General features: G+C 43.7%; 2 protein-coding genes across 12 annotated transcripts in view; one reads left to right on the forward strand and one right to left on the reverse strand.

Moving 5' to 3' along the window:
• The window catches only part of CNTRL (centriolin), a 33,633-nt gene extending 33,432 nt beyond the window's left edge, over positions 1-201 (forward strand). For all 5 annotated transcript variants that reach the window (XM_040531215.1, XM_040531216.1, XM_040531217.1 and 2 more), the window contains one exon: positions 25-201. The gene's annotated coding sequence lies outside the window, so the exon portion shown is untranslated. The remainder of the gene's footprint in view (positions 1-24) is intronic.
• A 1,119-nt stretch (positions 202-1,320) lies between these two features.
• Positions 1,321-17,776, reverse strand: RAB14 (RAB14, member RAS oncogene family). 7 transcript variants are annotated; one of them, XM_040531221.1, is made up of 9 exons: positions 17,545-17,776; positions 16,115-16,370; positions 9,517-9,575; positions 8,175-8,228; positions 6,591-6,768; positions 5,405-5,471; positions 4,413-4,500; positions 4,053-4,083; positions 1,321-3,436 (listed from the first exon to the last, which is right to left on the reverse strand). In XM_040531221.1, exons 2-9 carry the CDS (start codon positions 16,162-16,164, stop codon positions 3,259-3,261), a joined length of 705 nt encoding a protein of 234 aa, XP_040387155.1. In that variant the 5' UTR covers positions 16,165-16,370; positions 17,545-17,776; the 3' UTR covers positions 1,321-3,258. The 7 variants fall into 7 exon arrangements, with proteins under 7 accessions (XP_040387155.1, XP_040387158.1, XP_040387161.1 ...); XM_040531224.1 differs by lacking the exon at positions 17,545-17,776 and adding an exon at positions 15,406-15,569; XM_040531227.1 differs by lacking the exons at positions 16,115-16,370; positions 17,545-17,776 and adding exons at positions 11,099-11,393; positions 11,478-15,296.
• Between the last annotated feature and the right edge of the window lie 77 nt (positions 17,777-17,853).

Below are 17,853 nucleotides of genomic sequence, written 5' to 3' on the forward strand. Positions count from 1 at the left end.
CCCCTCCTGTCACTTGTTTTCTAGATATACAGCTGTGCTCCTTGGGACTGTACCATCTACCACTTCTGAAGACTTCTACCTCACTATTTTGCAAGCCCTGGTAGGAAAGGCATTTACCAGCAATAACAGCTGACTGCAGGCCCTCCTCTGTACTGTGAAGTTTTTGTATGACTAAGGGAGCTTTATGTATATATGTTTTTTGAAAAAACTTTAAAGATGGGTTTAAGGGTATCCAAAACATTTATTTAAGTGTAGGTATGTCAATTTACATTTCAAAGAAAATTTTTAACAAGGACAGTTGTCATTTACATGTTGTCAAATGCATAAATATTGCAAATAAAGCTATTTTTGAGTACTTTCTTAAATTTCAGTGCCTAGTGCTTGCCTTTTCTCCTTTTTCACCTAAATATTGTTTTTTAATATGTATGCTGCAACATTATTAGTTCTGCAGTCTTGGATGAGGATGGCAGAAGCAAGCCCTGAGTCCCTCTCTCCTAGAGGCAGACCGCAAGCCTTGTCAAACACTGATCTTTAGGTAGTAAGTTACTGGCTACCTTTTGTGACTATCGTTACGCTTTCTTCTCTGAACAGGAACACGTATTGCTTTTCTGAAGCACGGGCATGTGGTTTTTAATTCTGCACAAACTTGCAAGCAGTATGATTTTAACTAAAAAAATTTTGTAAATGAAGAGATCGAAGCCTTAGTGCAGCAGCAGCAATAAGGCACTATGAGATACAGGAGAACTTCTTCCACATGAGCAGGCCCCATGCACCTCTGCAAAGCAGGCCTGTCCCACTCACACAGCCTAAGGAAAAAGTTGTACAAAGGACTTCCCAAAGCTCCTGCCCTCCTTTTGATTGAGACAGGCTTTGAAGTTGTTCTCAGACTTGCCTTCTCATCTACATTATTGATATGTAACTTTTTTATGCAGCAAGTGTCACATTTCACTAGGAGCATACACTCTCACACTCAGCACTGGCCTGTTAGTTCTCCAGGAGTAGAAGACACTGGCAAAAAAAAAGCCAGTGAAGTTCTTACCATGAAGGTCTCCTAAAAGTTAACACAAAGCAATTAAAGCACAATTGCCATCACTACAAGGGCACCTTGCATAACTTCCCTCTTCCAACAATTTAGTAAGATACTTCTCCTCAAAAAGCAGAGACCTGACTGCAGGTGAGCAGAACTGCCTGTTAGCAGCTTAGGCAAGCCAGCTGCAGTGGTAGAGGGGCTGCAGTGGGGCTCCTTTCCTATTGAACAGCTCCAAGGAACATTAGCACAGAAGTAGAGAGCACCAGAGCAAGTAACACAAGCCACTCTGGTTTATCTAGATACAGGTACTTTATTTACAAATATTTAGATTAATAGCATTGTTACATCAAATGAGGAGTACAGCAGTCCAAACAAATCCTTTCTGTGACAGAAACAATAAGACCTACTGTAACTTATTCTGGGAATACAGGTATTGCACCTCAACAAGCTGTAGTCATTAGAACATTTACTTCCGAACTTCATGTCAGCAGCAGGTCATGGTCCCTGGGCAAACCCTTTGTGGTGCAACCTTGGTTTAAGCAGGACACTTTAGCTGTAGATTTGAACATAGCCATCTATTTAAGAATATTAGTTTAAGAAAAAAAAAGACTACCAGACAAAACAAAGGGACAGTGCACAAGTTACCCAAATCCTATTGTTTGCACATTCCAGTTTTGGCTTTTTATTTAACATTGACTGTACAATACTCTGGTACCACTGTTGACTTACAAGTCTGAACATTGTATAGTTTTAGTGTCTAGAGAGAGATTTTAAGACTACTTTGTATTTTAAACACTGCAGCAAGACTAAAGGTTGGACATTTGATCAGTTAAACACTTACCCCTTCCATTTTGAAGTCGTATTTGATGTTTTCCAAGTGAAGCTGCATGTGAAATACAGTACTGCATAGAGAGCAACACATTTAATTCTGACAACATAGTAAACCCCACATGCAGTTCTACAAAATCCATATGTGCACGGTCACCACTTGACATCTCCCCTTTATAGAAGTATTACAGGTTGGGTCACCCTGTTAAGGATGTACTCTCTGAAGAAACCCAAGTCTTAAAAGGAACCCTCACACGGTACTGTTAAAATACAACAGTAGCTAAAAATCCCTAGAGAGCACGTTGTTTTGACTGTCCAGTTCAGTATCTGACCATTGAAAAAGTTAAAGGTATAAAAGCGTAAGGTGTGCAAGAGAACCAGCCTTTGTATACAATGCAAGGCAGGTAATGAAGCCCAATAATGCAAAATGCTTACAGAAGAAAGCAGGTTAGCACACTGCTGATTGCACAGAACAGGATTAATAAAATGGCATAGATATACCACAGTGCAAAGATGAATGACAGATTCCACTAGTGTTAATTTCTGCATTGAGATTAGAGTTCCCCCAGCACAATGTCCACTGTCAACACCGAGGAGTTAAGCCTATGTTAGTGAACTGCAGTTACACCTATATCTGTACTAAGGGGGCATGTGGCCACATATAGGTCATACTGTACAAACTGATACTTTCTTATATACTGTTCTAATGCCAGTAATCATTTTCTTCATTAAAATCATATACACAGGATGTATTTAACTGTTAGCTCAGTTCCTTCAAATTTTATACATATTTACGTTCTGTTAACAAATGTAAAGGATAAAAGTGGCAAAAAAATGATGTAAAGCTATGAGCACAAGAATGAATGGTTTGTTTCCCTGTGCAAGTTGTACACTCCTGTGCCAGCCCACCCCTGCCCCCAACATGCACACCACAGGGAATTCTTTCAACAAGCACATCGTTACAGAGCCCCTTTCTACCATCAGAAGTCATTTCACAGCAAAAAACTTATCCTTTACTATGGACAGCTCTACACAGTTAGAGGTGGGGAAGAAAGGCTGAAGAACCATAAAATTAAACCGTACAAGACAAAGCCCTGCAAAAGTGTAAAATCATGAGTCCAGCATCAGTGCTCAGTTTAAATTACGTATCTGTGACACTATCACAAGGACAATCAAGGAAAAAAAACTTCTAGATTTACCATGCAGGAGAGGTTTTATTACTCTACTTGCCTTTGATAACCTGATTACATCTAAAGTTGTTTAGCAGTTTAGTATTGTGTTAAACTTGTTTCAGTTTTAATTAAACCCAATAAGATGTACAGAAGACATGGAAGCAATCAAAAGCACTGCTCCCAACAGACAGGTGAAAGGTCAGAAATGAAGCCATGAAACAGAGGTCACTAGCAGCCACAGCCTTCTCTCTGGGGCTGGGGTTCACTGGTTAGTCGCCCCCCCTGCGGAGCCGATGGTTTGTGCTGTACACCCGATTCTGCAGCATTCAGATCCAGGCTTCCATCTTGGATATTCTGGTAGATTTTCTTGGCAGCCTCCAGGAATGCATCTTCAACATTCTCTCCACTACGAAGAGAGCAGCGGGAGTTATTTAGGTTACACTTGAGCACAGCAAAGCAGGCTATGGAGGCAGCTGGCTAGACACCCTTGCTGGGATTTGACAGGTCACCAAGTAAAAGCTGTTGCTACCCTGGTCCTCTTTTCTCAAGAAAGAAAAGCTTACGGTACTTTAAGCACACGCGTGAAGTTTAACAGTTCATTTGCAGGACAATTTCTGATACGGTAATTCACTCCCTAGCCTTTAAATCTGCCTGGAATAGCCTTGAATACCACTCCATCCCAAAACATGGAATATCAAAAATAAGCTAAGGCATTGAGCCACACGTACACAAGTTTCAAAGAGGCTACAAGACAGTGGAGTGACTGTTAGTAAAACCTTTTTGTTTAAAAAAGATTCCATTAAAACAGGTGCCACTCAGAACCGTATTTATTAGCACGTCTGGAGATGCTATCCCTTGTGTTCTGTCAGGCCACCCTTACCTTACACTAAGACCATTTAAAATGGTTTCCACTTGTAAAACCTTATAACACCTGAACCTCATGGCTATATTTAAGAGGAATATAGAGTTTATGGCTAAACAGATCACATCTGGTACATTAACTCTAGGCAGAAGTAACTTACGTTTTTGCACTTGCTTCAAGGAACAATAAACCTGTTTAAAAACAGAAGTTTAACTGTCAGTGCATAATACGCTTCAAATAGCCTCCAGTCAGGCAATGTTCTATGACCTTCAGATTGCATGCAAGAGACTACTTTAGCCATAAAATACCATTTAGTGCTAAGTTAAGGCATCAATACACAAGCTGATTTCTAAAACCAAGCACAGTTAGAATTAAGCCAGACTATCTGAGGCACAGTAGAAGTTTGTACATATAACTACATTACTTTGGAAGAGCAAGCTTGCATCTATCAAGGGTGAGGATTCACGTTAACATCGCTATCTTGTAGGAAATGTAACACCTCAAGAGAAAAAAGACACACCATTTTCTTCAGCAAATTGTTTGGCTTCTTCATACGTAACATCCCTCTGTGCTTCCAGATCTGCTTTATTTCCTATGAGGATTATCACCTAGTTCAGAAGAGAGAAAATTAGTCTGAGAAAAGGCTTATCTTTTTCCACCAGTAACCCCTTTATTACAAGATGAAAAAAGAAAAATGAAGCGTTCAGAAAAGCACTGCTACAATACCCATGCATCTTCAGGAGGACACTGTTCTAGCAGTGCCCCCTCTATGCAGTCAGGAATAGCACCCTGCTGCCACTTTCAAGTTCTTTAATCTGTTCTCATGAGGTGGTCATAAAAAAAAGCAGTACTCCTATTCTTTACTCATGAAAAGTTGTACTCTGAACCACACTTCTTGCATTTTTTTTTTTAGTCACCTGCTAATCTAGCCAGAATCTTTAGCAGTTCTTTCACCACAGTAAGAGTCTTCCCATGAGCTTGGTTATAAAGTATTTTAGAGTCATTCACAAAGACTGAAGGACAATTTCATTGTTTAGTCAAACAGACACAGAAGAACCTTCTTCCCTCACCACCCCTCCAGAGACCTGGACAGCTTTTTTTGAGATTTAATTTACATTCCAGTCTAAGATGAGTTCAAATTCACTTCATTACCACCAACAAGGCAATGCGAAATAGTAACAGCAGTTAAGGATTGTTCAGAAGTGACCATAATTTTGGTCTCCAACTGCTGAAAATAGCCCAAAAAGCAAGTAAAGCAGAGCAAGATTTTTGGAAGAAACCACTGTTTCCCTACAGAGAAGCCTACACTTTTGCACCAATTGCAGTAAGGGAAGAGTTACCAGTGTACTGCAGGGTGGGGACATAAGGGTAACTGGGAACTAAGTAGCTGAGAAACACAGGCAGCTTCTTTTAAAGAACACTGTGACCACTCCAGATGCTTTGGCATAAGCCTTCTAACTCTCGCTTTGAGATAATCAACCTTGATTTCAAGCTAAGTAGAGTCCAACTTACAGTATTTGGATTGGTGAGATTCCTTGCATCTGTCAGCCAGCTGCTTAAGTGATTATACGTACTTCTTCTGCAAAGAATCGAGTGAGCACAGGTTTTAGCTACAGAGTTTTTAAAATACTTAAGACCAACAGTACAGTTAGCATCCATTACCCACTCTACCATGTCATACCTAATCCTCTCCCCACCTCAAGAAAGAAGAAACAGCAGCATCTTGTTTGGACTTGCACCAAGATTTCAACAAGCCACAGAGCAACTCTTGCAACACAAACAGAAGACAGAAAGACAGACCAATTCCCTCTTCCAGTATGTAGCAGTACTACTGCTGGCTTCACAAGGACAACACTCACATTGTGTTGTATAAAACACTAAAGAATTTCCTGATAGATACTCTTTCAGAGCCCTGTGCAGTAGTACAGAGCTTTGGTAACAAACAGTACATAAGGTAATTTCGTTTTTACTTGAGGTTTAAGCAAACAGGCGATACACCTATGTCTAAAAACAGGAGGTGCTTGAAGAATATCAAGAACAGCCTCAAAGGAAGATGGGAGACATGAAGGCAGAAGTACTTCACGTTGCACATCTAATTATTCTTTTAAGTAGTATCTTTAATTTTCATTTGTGAAAGAAGAACGGGATAGCTTCCATGCGGTCTCCTTTTATTGAAGTCTGACTTCGGGGCCTCTCCGCAGGCTCGTCCTCCAGTTCTTATGTACTGAGAGAACGTTGAGCATGTTTACATAGCCCACTGCAGTAGAAGTAATGTTCTGTCCTATGCCTACTCTAAGAACATTCCTGCCAGGCAAGCAGCAGGAATCCTCTGCCTCCCTGCATCACCAGGAAGATAGAAATCCATACACTGAGGGGTAATTCCAAGGGGAAAGCCAGTTCTTTAGCCAACTTCAACACAGGCAGCCAAGACCCGAAATTGCAAGATCCTTAGGGCTTGTCGGCAGTGAAATTTTCCAAGAAAAGCAGTTCAGTTAGTTCCCTACGTTTCATTTGCAGCTTTTTAAATGCTGCAAAGTTATTCACATAAGAAACGTAGTAAGCTTCACACACGACATCCCAACACAGAGTCCTTTCAATGAAGTCAAGAGGACAGACAAGACGGTAAGTAGAAGGCCGCAGTACCCAAATAGCTTCTGAAGCGCACAGAGCGTCAATACAAGCGTCAGCAGCATCTTACCTGGTAATGTCATAGACCATGAGAGCTCCTGCTGCTCCTCTGTAGTAGCTTCGTGTGACAGCCCTGAATCGCTCTTGTCCTGCTGTATCCCAGATCTGTAGTTTAATTTTTTGGCCACTAACTTCAATTATTCTTGTGCCAAATTCAACACCAATTGTGTGGGGGCAGTCCGCCATAACTGTCACGAGAAGTAAGAGGGAAGATCAGATCCTTCTAGCACAAGGTCTCCTTGCTACAGAGATCTTACTGCCATCAGTTTTGTTATGCTGACTAGACTTTCAGTCTCTAAGAGACTTTTTACAGCTACAGTAACTAACCTGTATCACTTAACCAGGAATAAAGTGATTTCCTGAATTGTTCTTAGTTTTTAGAAGTTAAGTCTTCTCTAATGAATCCTACTGCTGATACCATTTAGCTGTATGCATCAGAAGATATCAAGTCAGTTGATTCTCAGTCCTATCCTTGCAGAAATGGTTAGCTATTTTAATCCAGTAGGAAAAGACAGCTTTAAAGAATTAGCAAGATACACTTAGAAGCCTCTAACATTTGAGAAACAAACATCCAGGTTGTTTCAGATGGAGTAACAGTATGACCGTCCACATGAAAAAGCCAGTTTCACAAGTAGCTATCATATGGCCAATCCAAACCAAAAAAGCGGCTTCTAATTAGAATTTCATTTTTTAAGAAAAATTAATTCTCAATTCTTTAAGAGAGATCAAGAAAGTTGAGAAAGGACAAACACATATTCAAGCTGTCTAGAGTGAGTCCTGCAGTACAGGTGTTTGACACGTTAGTTTGGCTGTACAAGTTCTACTCAATGCTGATATTTTTCAAGAATTAAAAAAACACAGAACCACCTGTTTGTGAATTTAACCATATGCAAAGTAGCATTTAAACAACTGGGTTATCTGGAATTTTGATTAACAGATAACTACGGATTTATCCACTGAGCATGAGCTACAGGGAAAGTCGTAAGAGTTCAAGAGCTACTGCAAACTCAGATGCAATGCACACTGGTAAGAAGAATTGAAGATAATTGTTAATTTGCTGTGATAACATACATGAGGAAACATTACAGTGGAGACGGAACGCAGTAACCCTTAATCACCATCATGCAGGGCAGTCCCAGTCTCATGAGTCACAGCAACTACAGAGGACGACAATGCTACTTAAGCCTGCAAACAATGAAAAATGAACTGCCCGCCCTTTAATTCCTTCATCTTTAAAAACGACGACTCTGTGTTTGAACTATACCAATATTAAATGCATGCACATTTCAGACAATAAATCTCACTTTGTTTCGTATCACAGTTCCCTGGAAGAGCTATAAAAATGGACGTGGTCTTCCCGCCACTCAGTTAGGCCTGAAGCATCACTCTCACTATTACTACATCGGTATTTTGTTTCCATATTTGCAGAAGTCAGAAACAAACAAATCTGAGCAAGTAGCATACAATCACATGGTTAGAAACAAACCTAGGTTCAGAAAGACAATGCATCAAGCTCATGCATGACAGAAGCAGAAAGGCAGGAAAGAGGGACGAAGTATACCAGTTCGAATAAATATTGTGAATTTATACTCACATTTCTTTTCTGTGAATTGATGAAGCAAACAGGACTTTCCTACACCCATGTCCCCTGTTACAGAAAGGACAGTTAAGGCTGACACCATATCTTTGTCACAACAAGTCCGTTTTGTTCATTTCACACAACAAGAGTACAGATACAGGCAGCCAGTCCTCCCTCAGGTCTGGTACGCAGCGTTCTACGCCTGGCTACAGCCCTTAAAAGTTATCAACTTCCGCACTGTAATTTTGGTTACAGGTGGAGGGTTGCAAGCGAAGGCGGAACAGAAACACAAAGACCGCCTGCATTACTGACTTCACATCTGCTTCAGTAGGTCGCAAGCTGACCTGCAAGAAGTGGAAGCGCAACACACATTTCAAGTGCCTGCCCTCCTCCTGTCACCTCCAGCTGCCGGTAAGCACATCAAAAATGCTGACAGCCGACCAGAACACACCAAGAAATTGCCTCACTTCCACTGATCCCCTTACACAACACCCACAGTGAGAAACAGCAAGATCTTTAGTACCACTTTTCCACTGGCTGATGCTGCCACAGCACCCCGACTCACACACCTTACAAGATCGCAGATCACTGCCACGTACGCAAGATCATTAAGAATTAAACAATTAACAGCAATACCAGTTCTTCCAGCAGAGTAATAAAGGCAATCAAGTTGCTGGCTCTGAATAGCCAAGGAAGCTGCAGCTAAAAGCAACCTTTCCAACACAAAACTATAGCCTAACAGAGGCTTATAAGCCTAAAGCAAGGGATTTTAGTTAGCACTTGGGTTGTCTCCAAAAAAATTTAAGACCTTTGAGGCTGATGGTGGAAAGGCAGTAACAGTGCTACAGCAAACCAGCACATCTGAGAAGCCATCACAAAAGCTCTTCCCATTTCCAGTGCATTTAGAGATTTTCCTAAATATAAGCCTGATTCAGGGACAACACGCACAAGTTTTTAGAACCCTTTTCCCACCCCCCCAGTGCTGTGCAAGGTGCTAAGTGCCATGGCCCTAGCAGGGAAGATGTTCAAGAACGCTGAAGTATGTCAAGAAGAGCAGTGATTTGCTGAGGATCTCAGCAACAAAGTGAACTCTACAGAGTATTCTTTGGTACTTGCCCCAGTCCGCTTGGCACCAGCTGTACCAGCGCACAAAAGCATTTGCCTTTATATTGTCAGTGGCTGAAGTTTCAGGGCAAGCGTGGCAATTTGTGAGGGACTGAGGTTGGACGAGTTGGACCAGAAGAATTAATGCTACAGCAGGCAATGTGCGACAGAAGTCAACAACAGTCAGGCACAGGGTTTGTAGGCAGGATCACAGAAACAAGCACCGATAGGTATGTGTCCACTTCATACTTACCAATAATGATGTACTTAAAGATGTAGGAATAGTTGTAAGGTGCAGTTGCCATTGTGGCACTAAAAGAAAAAAACAAAAATAAAAACATATCAGAACTGCTACTTATTCACTGAACTCAGCCCAATTCACCCAATTTAGCTTATACAAGCAAAGAAAAACACCCTTCCTCTCTCTCCCCCAACTATCTTTCCTTTCACATTCAAGTGTTGTTGTACTTCCCCAATCACTGAATCAGTGCCAGAGCCATTCCAGCCAGACTCCCATATCATTTGCTCTGACCCTCTATCAGCAAGAACTCTGAACAGAAACACGCTCTTAGTACTCATTCAGCTTTATCAGGAAAGACTCCAAGCTGTTGAAAAGCTCCAGGAGCTTCTTGGTTTGCACAGTCACTGAGTAGACCAGTACTCACCGACCAAACAGCCGATGGGAACTGAAAATAAAGTCCGACTCCAAAAGAAAAACCTGAAGAGGATTAACAAAACCAGCTATTTGGAACTATTACCACACTTTTGAGACTTGTAGCAGAAGCAAACAGTGCAGTTTGCCTCCAACAGTTAAGAATCACTTGAGACAGCACAAGAATGCTGCAGCAGCCTTAACTGGAGCCTGGACTTCTACATGCCCAGGTCCAAAAAGCAGCACAAGCCACAAGTCAGATGTTCAGGAAGTTAGTCAACACATCTGCGGCTTGGTTAGCACAGCAGCACTACATTACAGCAAGGCTTAGCAGCTTTTTTTTTTTAAATAGCATAGCTCACCAGTGCTGTAAGATTTACTCACTAGTCTATGTTCCACAGTGGATGTGATAGCACTGAAGTTAGATTTGGGCTAAGGACTTCCAACATTCCAGAATTTTCTTATGTAGAAGGAACTGGCTTTAGCAATGTAAACTAACTCGCCAACTAACATCAGCTAGCAGAACCACGAGTCTGTACTGCCCAGGTTCACCTTTGTCATTTTGCAGTGAAACGCCTGCTTTTGTCCCAGGTTTTAAGTTAAGAGTTATAGGTGTGATCAGTGAAGCAAATGAGGATTTCTGCTAGGAATTCACCACTTCCTTTCCTGTTCCTGCATGGCAGGCAGCCAGCCAGCGGCACAGCAGTACTTGTAATACAGAACATGGCTTCAGCCTAGAAAGGTTTCTATTCAGCCGTGTGTCATCCACATGACAAATTGAAGCAGTATTGCAAAGAACTGAAAACACAGGGAAGCTTACGAGCCTGTACCTTTTTCAAAAGCAAACTGGTGTTTCCTCAGCCAAGATTAACCCCCAACGCTGACCTGCAGCCACAAGAAAGGTGACTGACAAGAAATCTCATTCGCAGCACACAGCCAACAGCCGCTGCGTCGCACAGCTGAGGTTTAGAGCAAACACTCCTATCTAGACCTTGGAGGAGGGACAGCTGCAGCAGGTAGGTAAGAGGGGTTTGTACGATCTGCACCTTTCCTCCGTGCTTTGCTCAAGATCTGGGAATTCAAGGACTTCTCTCCCAAGCGATAACCAAAGCATCGACACTCAGTCCTAAACATACACACACGCTATTAAACCAAGCCTAATCCACGATAGTAAGCACGCAACTGTTTTGGAGCTTAATTCCTGTCGACGTTGGCGAAAACAATTCCAGAGGAAGCGCCGCGCTGGTTCCAAGAGCAGTCGTTTCCATCGAGAGAGTTTCAGAGGAAGTTCCTCCACGGCAGCGAGGGGAAGCCGCGTGCAGCCAGCCCACACAGCAGCCAACCCCAGGTCTCAATCTGAGCAGCAACTGCTCAGAGCGCTTTTACCGCTCTCCTGAGTAAGGATTCACACCCAGGACTGACAACACACTGCCCTTCGTCCGCTGTGGAGCAAGCCAGCAACTGCAGTGCCATGTCTCCTGGAAGTGAAAGATCCAGAGTTACAGCATCAGCTTCAGGACAGGCACTGACTATTTCCAACACTGGCAAATACCGGCAAGTACCTGCTGGTTAGAATCCAAGTTATTGTGACACTGCTCAAACACCCTGTACTTCAAGACTTCCAAATCCATCTCCACGTGTTCTTCCTCTTCTCCAAGACGTCCCAGTACTCCAAGACATCCGAGTACCAGCAGCTTTCAGACTGCAAGCACCTTCTGATCCAATGCACTTGTTCTTGCAGGTACTTTTAACTTGCCGCCTGCTTTCTAAGTAAAGCTGGGAGGGCTGAGTTCACGTCTTGATCCATTTTTTAGGCAGACAGTTGAACAGGAAGACGAGGAGGTATGTCCATGAAGTACACAAAAGCTGAAACAGACCGATTCATATGCGCAAGCCCTTCGGGAGGACAGCACAAAGTATGCTGTTTCTCAAAGAAAGTAGGTGTTCCGGCCACAGCACAGGAAGAAAGCTGAAGAGCTCAGAAGCGCTAATACGCATCCCGTTGGAAGGGCGGTATTGTTCTGAGCAGTACCTACGGGTGGTGTACGTATGGCAGTACCTGCTAACTTACAGGGGTTCAGCAATGCAGTGCTGTGAATTTCGAGGCAGGGAGCTGCTCATGCAGTGATTAAACTTGTCCTGCAGAAACTTCATTGTCCCCTCTTCCCTCACAATCCGAGTTGGCTAAGGAACGCTAAGTACTCCAAAATACTCCAAGGTTAGTGGTTTTGAACACCTGACTTCACAATAAGACAGTATGTAACAAGTGAAGGGCACACGTCTCACTACAAAAGCTTTCAAAAAGCACTGCTGCAAGGTGGGGAAGACTTTTTTAAAAACAGTGGACAAACCAGGACCCCTGTGCAGGCTATACCACAATCTGAAACGAGTCTCTAACTAGAATCTTTACTGACAAATATGCGGTTCTGCTTACTGGACTCTTTGCTTGCTGAGGTATGTCAGTTTTTGTAACAGTCTTTAAGTAACGAATTCTATAACTAAGCTATTTCAGTATAAAAGAAATTGTCACTGCTTTGCAACATATGCATCAAAATCAGTTCCCACTTCAAAGTGAAAGCTAGAAAACCAAATTCTGTGCTTGGCAACAAAGTCAGTTACCCCTTCCCACCCATTTCTTAGCAGACTTCAAGCCACATTCACTGTGAGAACCTCACCCTCGTTCTGAGAGTGACGTTAGACTCCTCACAGAGGGGACATGCACCACAGACCCCACTGGGTGCAGCCAGAGCTAACGTGCTCTTTCCACAGCTTAAAGAAATAGATTAGCAGCAATACTGAGAAATGCACTGAAGCCAGGAGCCTAGAGCTTCTCTCAAGTCCCAGATAGTTCAGGGAGAAGTTACTGCGTATGACAGATGTATTGAAAGCTTACAGAGATGGATACTAAGTTTAAACAGTTTCTGGAGTTAAACTGAGCAATAAAGCAATGCTTTGGTACGAAATCCATTCCAAGGGTCATGCCGCAGAAAAGATGGTGAAATGCTCCAAATTAATACTAAGGTCAGGAATCTTTCCTGAAGAACAGATGGCCTCTTTAAAAAGGCTTTTAACATTCAAATTCCAAGGAGGATAAGCAGGAATCCAAACTACACTGAAATCATGGAATAAAATTGACATCCCTTTTTTCCCCCCTGTTTAAAGATGAATCATGCAGCAAAATGAAAATATTAAGCGAGAGTTATAGACATTAAGTAAATCATCTGGGATTAAACTATTCCACCTTGCAGCTAACAGCATTTTCATCTCCTTAACGGGACAGAACCTTGCTAGTAGTAACACATCTCAAGCTTTTCACGATTTTACATCATCCCATTACTTCACTAGGTGGATACACATGACAACCCCTGCTGTAAGATATTCAAGATCTAAAAATAAAGGTGGATCTGAAATGTTCTCTGATGAAGGGGCTGAAGTGTGACAGAACACAGAAGACAGGAAAAATTCATCCTTAAAGCTTACAAGCTCAGTATTTCCCACAGATGGAGAAGGAAGTCCAGAGGAGACTAGCACACAACAGAATTCAGTAAGCACAGCACATGAGCTACGTATTAGTGATAAGGGTTAATATTGTTGATGGCTTCAGCTATATGCAGCTATATATATATATATTCTGTAGGAATTGGTGCTCCACTCCCACTTCAGAGCCCTCTGCTCCAGACGCTTACAGTCTCTATGTTCCCAATACAGGGGTTCAGAGTTGTCCTCTGAGGGGTGGGAGCAGGGAGCAGCTGTGCTGGTAGGAAGAGCCACAGGACTGGCACACAACTTACCTGCAGCCGCTGCTGCTGTTACACGATACGATAGCAAAGTTAACCAACCATAGGCTTACTTGTACCAGAAAGCAGAGGTTGGGTCTGGAGGGTTGGTCTGCTTGCCTTCTTTCTTCCAACAAAGTCTGCCAACTCAGAACAAGTCCTGGCTCCTTTTCAGAGGTAAAACTTCCCCAGAGTTCAGAGCATTATTTCTGAACGGCAACTAGCCAGAGGATCATGCTTCACTCTACACAGTTTTGCTAGCTTCAAAACCTCTACAATTAATTTCTGCATTGCAGTTAGATTAAAAACAAACAGTGTCACCACAACCCATTTTCTGTATATCTTTTCATTTTTTTTTAGAAAAAGGGAAGGTGACCTTACTAAGATACTAGTAGCACCTGTATTTCTTCCTCTGACCAAGCACTACACCAGCATTTTGTCATCTCACTAACACCTGATTCCAAGTACGAGCACCCACCCGTACAGACTGAAACAAGGTAGTTCTAGGTGCATTACCACCAAACTCATCAGATGCACCCAGCTGTTGATTATTACAGCCACAGCAGCTTCCATGAGGCCCATGCAGTTCCTCAGAGCTTAGCTCAAGGACACAGCCCATTTCAAGTCTTCACTGGATATCATTTGCATGGAGAATTTTCATAGCTTTACGCTGAGCAAGAAACAGTGTGTTAGGAGAGACGAGAACCTGTAATCACAGGTTTTATTAGACGCTGCATGCGCTGAATCCATTAGCTGGTCAACCCACACAGAAGCAAATAGCTGTCTGCAGAGGTGTCAGCTTCCAACTCAGGACAGTTGGAATATTACAGGTTCCCCTTCAAAACATACCGCCCTGCAGCCAGACGGCCGCTGTTCAGTTAGTCTGAAGCATTTTATTTATTTTTTTAATATCATCTGGCCATCCAGGTGTTCTTTTGATCATTCCTCAGGGATATGTGACAGAAAAGAAACTCAGAGGGCAAGTTCAGTTTCCCTCTATAAAAGAGGATGCCACTGTACCATCACATCCAAAAACAGAAACAACTTTTAAAAAGATGATGTTAGTTTTTCTTTCATTTGGAAAAAATATTAGTCATAAGGGGAACTGTATGCAACCACTATTATTTAGAACAGATTCTAGATCTCTACACAAGAACTAACAGGTAGTTATGATCTTTCCCAGCGCATAATCTTCCTTCTCTTCCCTGCATGTTTACTCTGACGTTAATTCACAATGAACACTGAGAAGAGATCGATACAAGTGGGCAGAGGGGAGGGAGGGAAATCTAGTGAGAGGCAGAATTGTTTCAACTCATTATTTTACTATTCCCCTGATGAAGACTTTTGTCAAACACACCAAAGAACGCAGTCTAACTGGTACCTTCCTTTAGAGGGCTGCTGGAAATACAGTCTATAATTGCATCAATTGTGAACTCCTGTAAAGACGTACCACACTGGAAGATGATAACGGTTTTGTTATCAAATACACCCAATTGGTGAATTCCAATTGAATTGGTGAGTCCATAGCAAGCCCCGAGATACCATTACATTTCATTGTGGTTCTATCACCTCCGTGCACCACGGAGATTTAGGTCTTCCTAAACATATAAACACCTCAGCCCTCTTTAACAGAATGGTCCCACAGCCTCCCTGTTGTTTTCCATCCCCTCCTCCTCTTCTCGGGTTTTTGTATGCTCGTCTTTAAAAAACCCACCTTTTTCTGAGACTGATCCCCAGGGAGTCCCATGAGCAGGCTGTGGTAGCAGCCCAACACTTTCTCTTTCATAAGATTACTTCCTGCCGGCCAGTTTCTTACTCATTCTTCAGTTCTTCCAGAGTCATCCTCTCTAGTTTCCCTGACTGGACTTCAGCAAGCATCTGATAAAGCCAAGCACAAGTAAATCTGGCTGAACTCATCTTCAGCGATAGCGGTCCAGGAAGCTTCTTATGAACTGCTTTTGAAAATCACTTCGTATTTCCTTATTACTTCCACGTCCAGTTCTCTCTGAAAATGCACAAGGCCTGCATGTTTCTGGGCTCAGACTAACGAGCTTGCTGCTATGCAGAGCCTTCTTTCAAGCTGTTTTTGGAATAAATGTATTTGCTATATTCTTTCATCATGTTAAACACGCTAACTCAGCCTGAGGTCTAGCGAGTACTTCTAAAGAATTCACAGGTCTTACATTCTTTCTATATAAAAAGCCTCAGCTTTGATTTAAAATAAAGTCAACGTATCACGCCATCTTCACGTTTTGCTCAGCAGCTGTCCAGCTGCACACAGGCCGCGCAGGTTATCCTTTAAATGGTTTCACACCCTATCAAGTTCTGCCATTTTATTTCCTACGCTTCCTGCATTCACATGCACACACATCATTTCTTGCTAACCACACCCTAGCACTGCAGCTAAATTAAATATTGCATACCTGTCCTCATCAGTAAGAGCACTTTCTCCGGAGTCCATTCTCTTAGCCATGGTTGTTTATCCATTTGTATGTCTTCATCTATCCTAGTTTCCTCTTCCTATAAGAGTCTAACCTGTACCACGTGTCTGTCCTGGCAGCAGAGGAACGAAGTTCCACAGATATCAGATAAGCTTAGGGGCAGTATACACAAAAACCAGAAGAGTTCTGTTCTCAGCCTCAGAAATCAGAGCAACATGCAACTGTTTGGAGTCATCACCTTAGGGGGAAAAATAAAATAAGGTTTTAGAACAAAATTAAGGTCTACCTCCTTTGTTCCAGAAAGATACAGCAAAAAGTGAGAAAGAATCATAATTAGGTTCCATTGGATGCATAAGGGTGAGCAAGTAACTTTAAAGGTTCCATTTACATTTTGAATCCTGGTACCTCCAGTATAACAGGTTTGCTTTCAAACTACCGTCCTTTACAATAACTTTTTCTTTAAAAAGAAAGTAAAAACAGGAGGTTCTTCCTTCAATTCAGATTTAAGACTTGTTTAAATCCCTACAGAAAACCACTAAATTTCTCCTTAAATCATAGTAAGTAAACACCATGAGGCTTAATAAGTCCCCCAGGGCTAGGATCTTCTTCCCATTCCCGTGCAATGCCCCAGCATGAGAGGCCCTCAATCCAAACCATGACAGAAAGATCCCAAAGCACACATCCCATATCACAATGTCCAGTAACTGTAAGAGTTCAGATTTCCATCTTGGGGTTTGAAGTGATGTAGGATACAAAGCATCTATATTATACACCAAGGCGTAGTTTTATATTTGAGAAACAAGAACCACTATACTTCAAAGGCCTGGAGAGTTCACATCATGTAACCTCCTCCAAAGCAATACAGCCACAGCCTGAGAAAGCACCAAATCAAACACTTCTATCCCTGGCTTTGCAGCAAGGAGAACTCAGTATAATTTTAATTCAAGACAGAACTGTGCAGAGATGTCAGAGAACCCTCAAGGATGCGGTGCAAGCGGGCACCAGACAACCAGGTGACAAAGTAACTTGTCTGGGCAGAAGCAGCGCTGACAAAAGGAGACCAGAGAACGTCTGTCAGCCCCCCGGCGGGCAGCAGCACGGCTCCCACCTCACCCCCCCCGCTCGCTGTTTTTCCACCAAACCTCCCGGCGGCGGCACGGCCCGGGAGCAGGGCCGAGGCCCCTCACGGCCGAGGCCCGCAGGCGGTGCCCGGCAGCGGCCTGCTCCTACCGGGCCGGCCTCACCCCGCCGGGCCCAGGCGGCTGCTCAGGGCCTGCCCCGGTGCGTGAGGAGATGGAGGAGTAGAAAGAGGCGCCGCCGCCCCGCCGCGGCCTGCAGGGCCTCGCCGCCGCCCTCCTCACGGGGCCGAGCACGGGCGGCGGCGGCGCGGCCCCCCCACGGCCCCTCCGTACCTGGCCGCGGAGCCCCCCCCGCGCTGGGCGCTGAGGCGCTCGGCTTCGGGCTGTGGGGCGGCGGGCGGGCGGGCGGACGGGCCTGCTCGGCGCGGCTCCGTGCGGCTCCGTGCGGCTGTGGCTCCCCGCGGGTCCCCGCCTGCGGCCGCCGCTGCCTCGGGCTCAGCTCCGGCGGCTCCGCTGCGCCCCCATCCCCGCCCGGGCCCAAGATGGCGGCGCGGCGCGCACGGGGTTTCCCCTCCCACTCTCGACGGGCGCCGGGGCTGCACAAAGCGGGGCGCGAGAGGCCGCGGCCCAGCCAATGGCGGA

The sequence above is a fragment of the Cygnus olor genome, chromosome 19 (assembly GCF_009769625.2).
Source record: "Cygnus olor isolate bCygOlo1 chromosome 19, bCygOlo1.pri.v2, whole genome shotgun sequence".
Classification (NCBI taxonomy): Eukaryota; Metazoa; Chordata; class Aves; order Anseriformes; family Anatidae; genus Cygnus; species Cygnus olor.

Excerpts from the sequence above, each read along its gene's own strand:
- RAB14 (XM_040531221.1), bottom strand. The coding sequence starts at position 16,164 with ATGGCTAAGAGAATGGACTCCGGAGAAAGTGCTCTTACTGATGAGGAC. Across the intron at positions 9,576-16,114 it reads GCTCTTACTGATGAGGACAG|TGCCACAATGGCAACTGCAC; the intron begins GTATGCAATATT and ends TTTTTCTTTTAG. Across the intron at positions 8,229-9,516 it reads CTTTAAGTACATCATTATTG|GGGACATGGGTGTAGGAAAG; the intron begins GTAAGTATGAAG and ends TTTCTGTAACAG.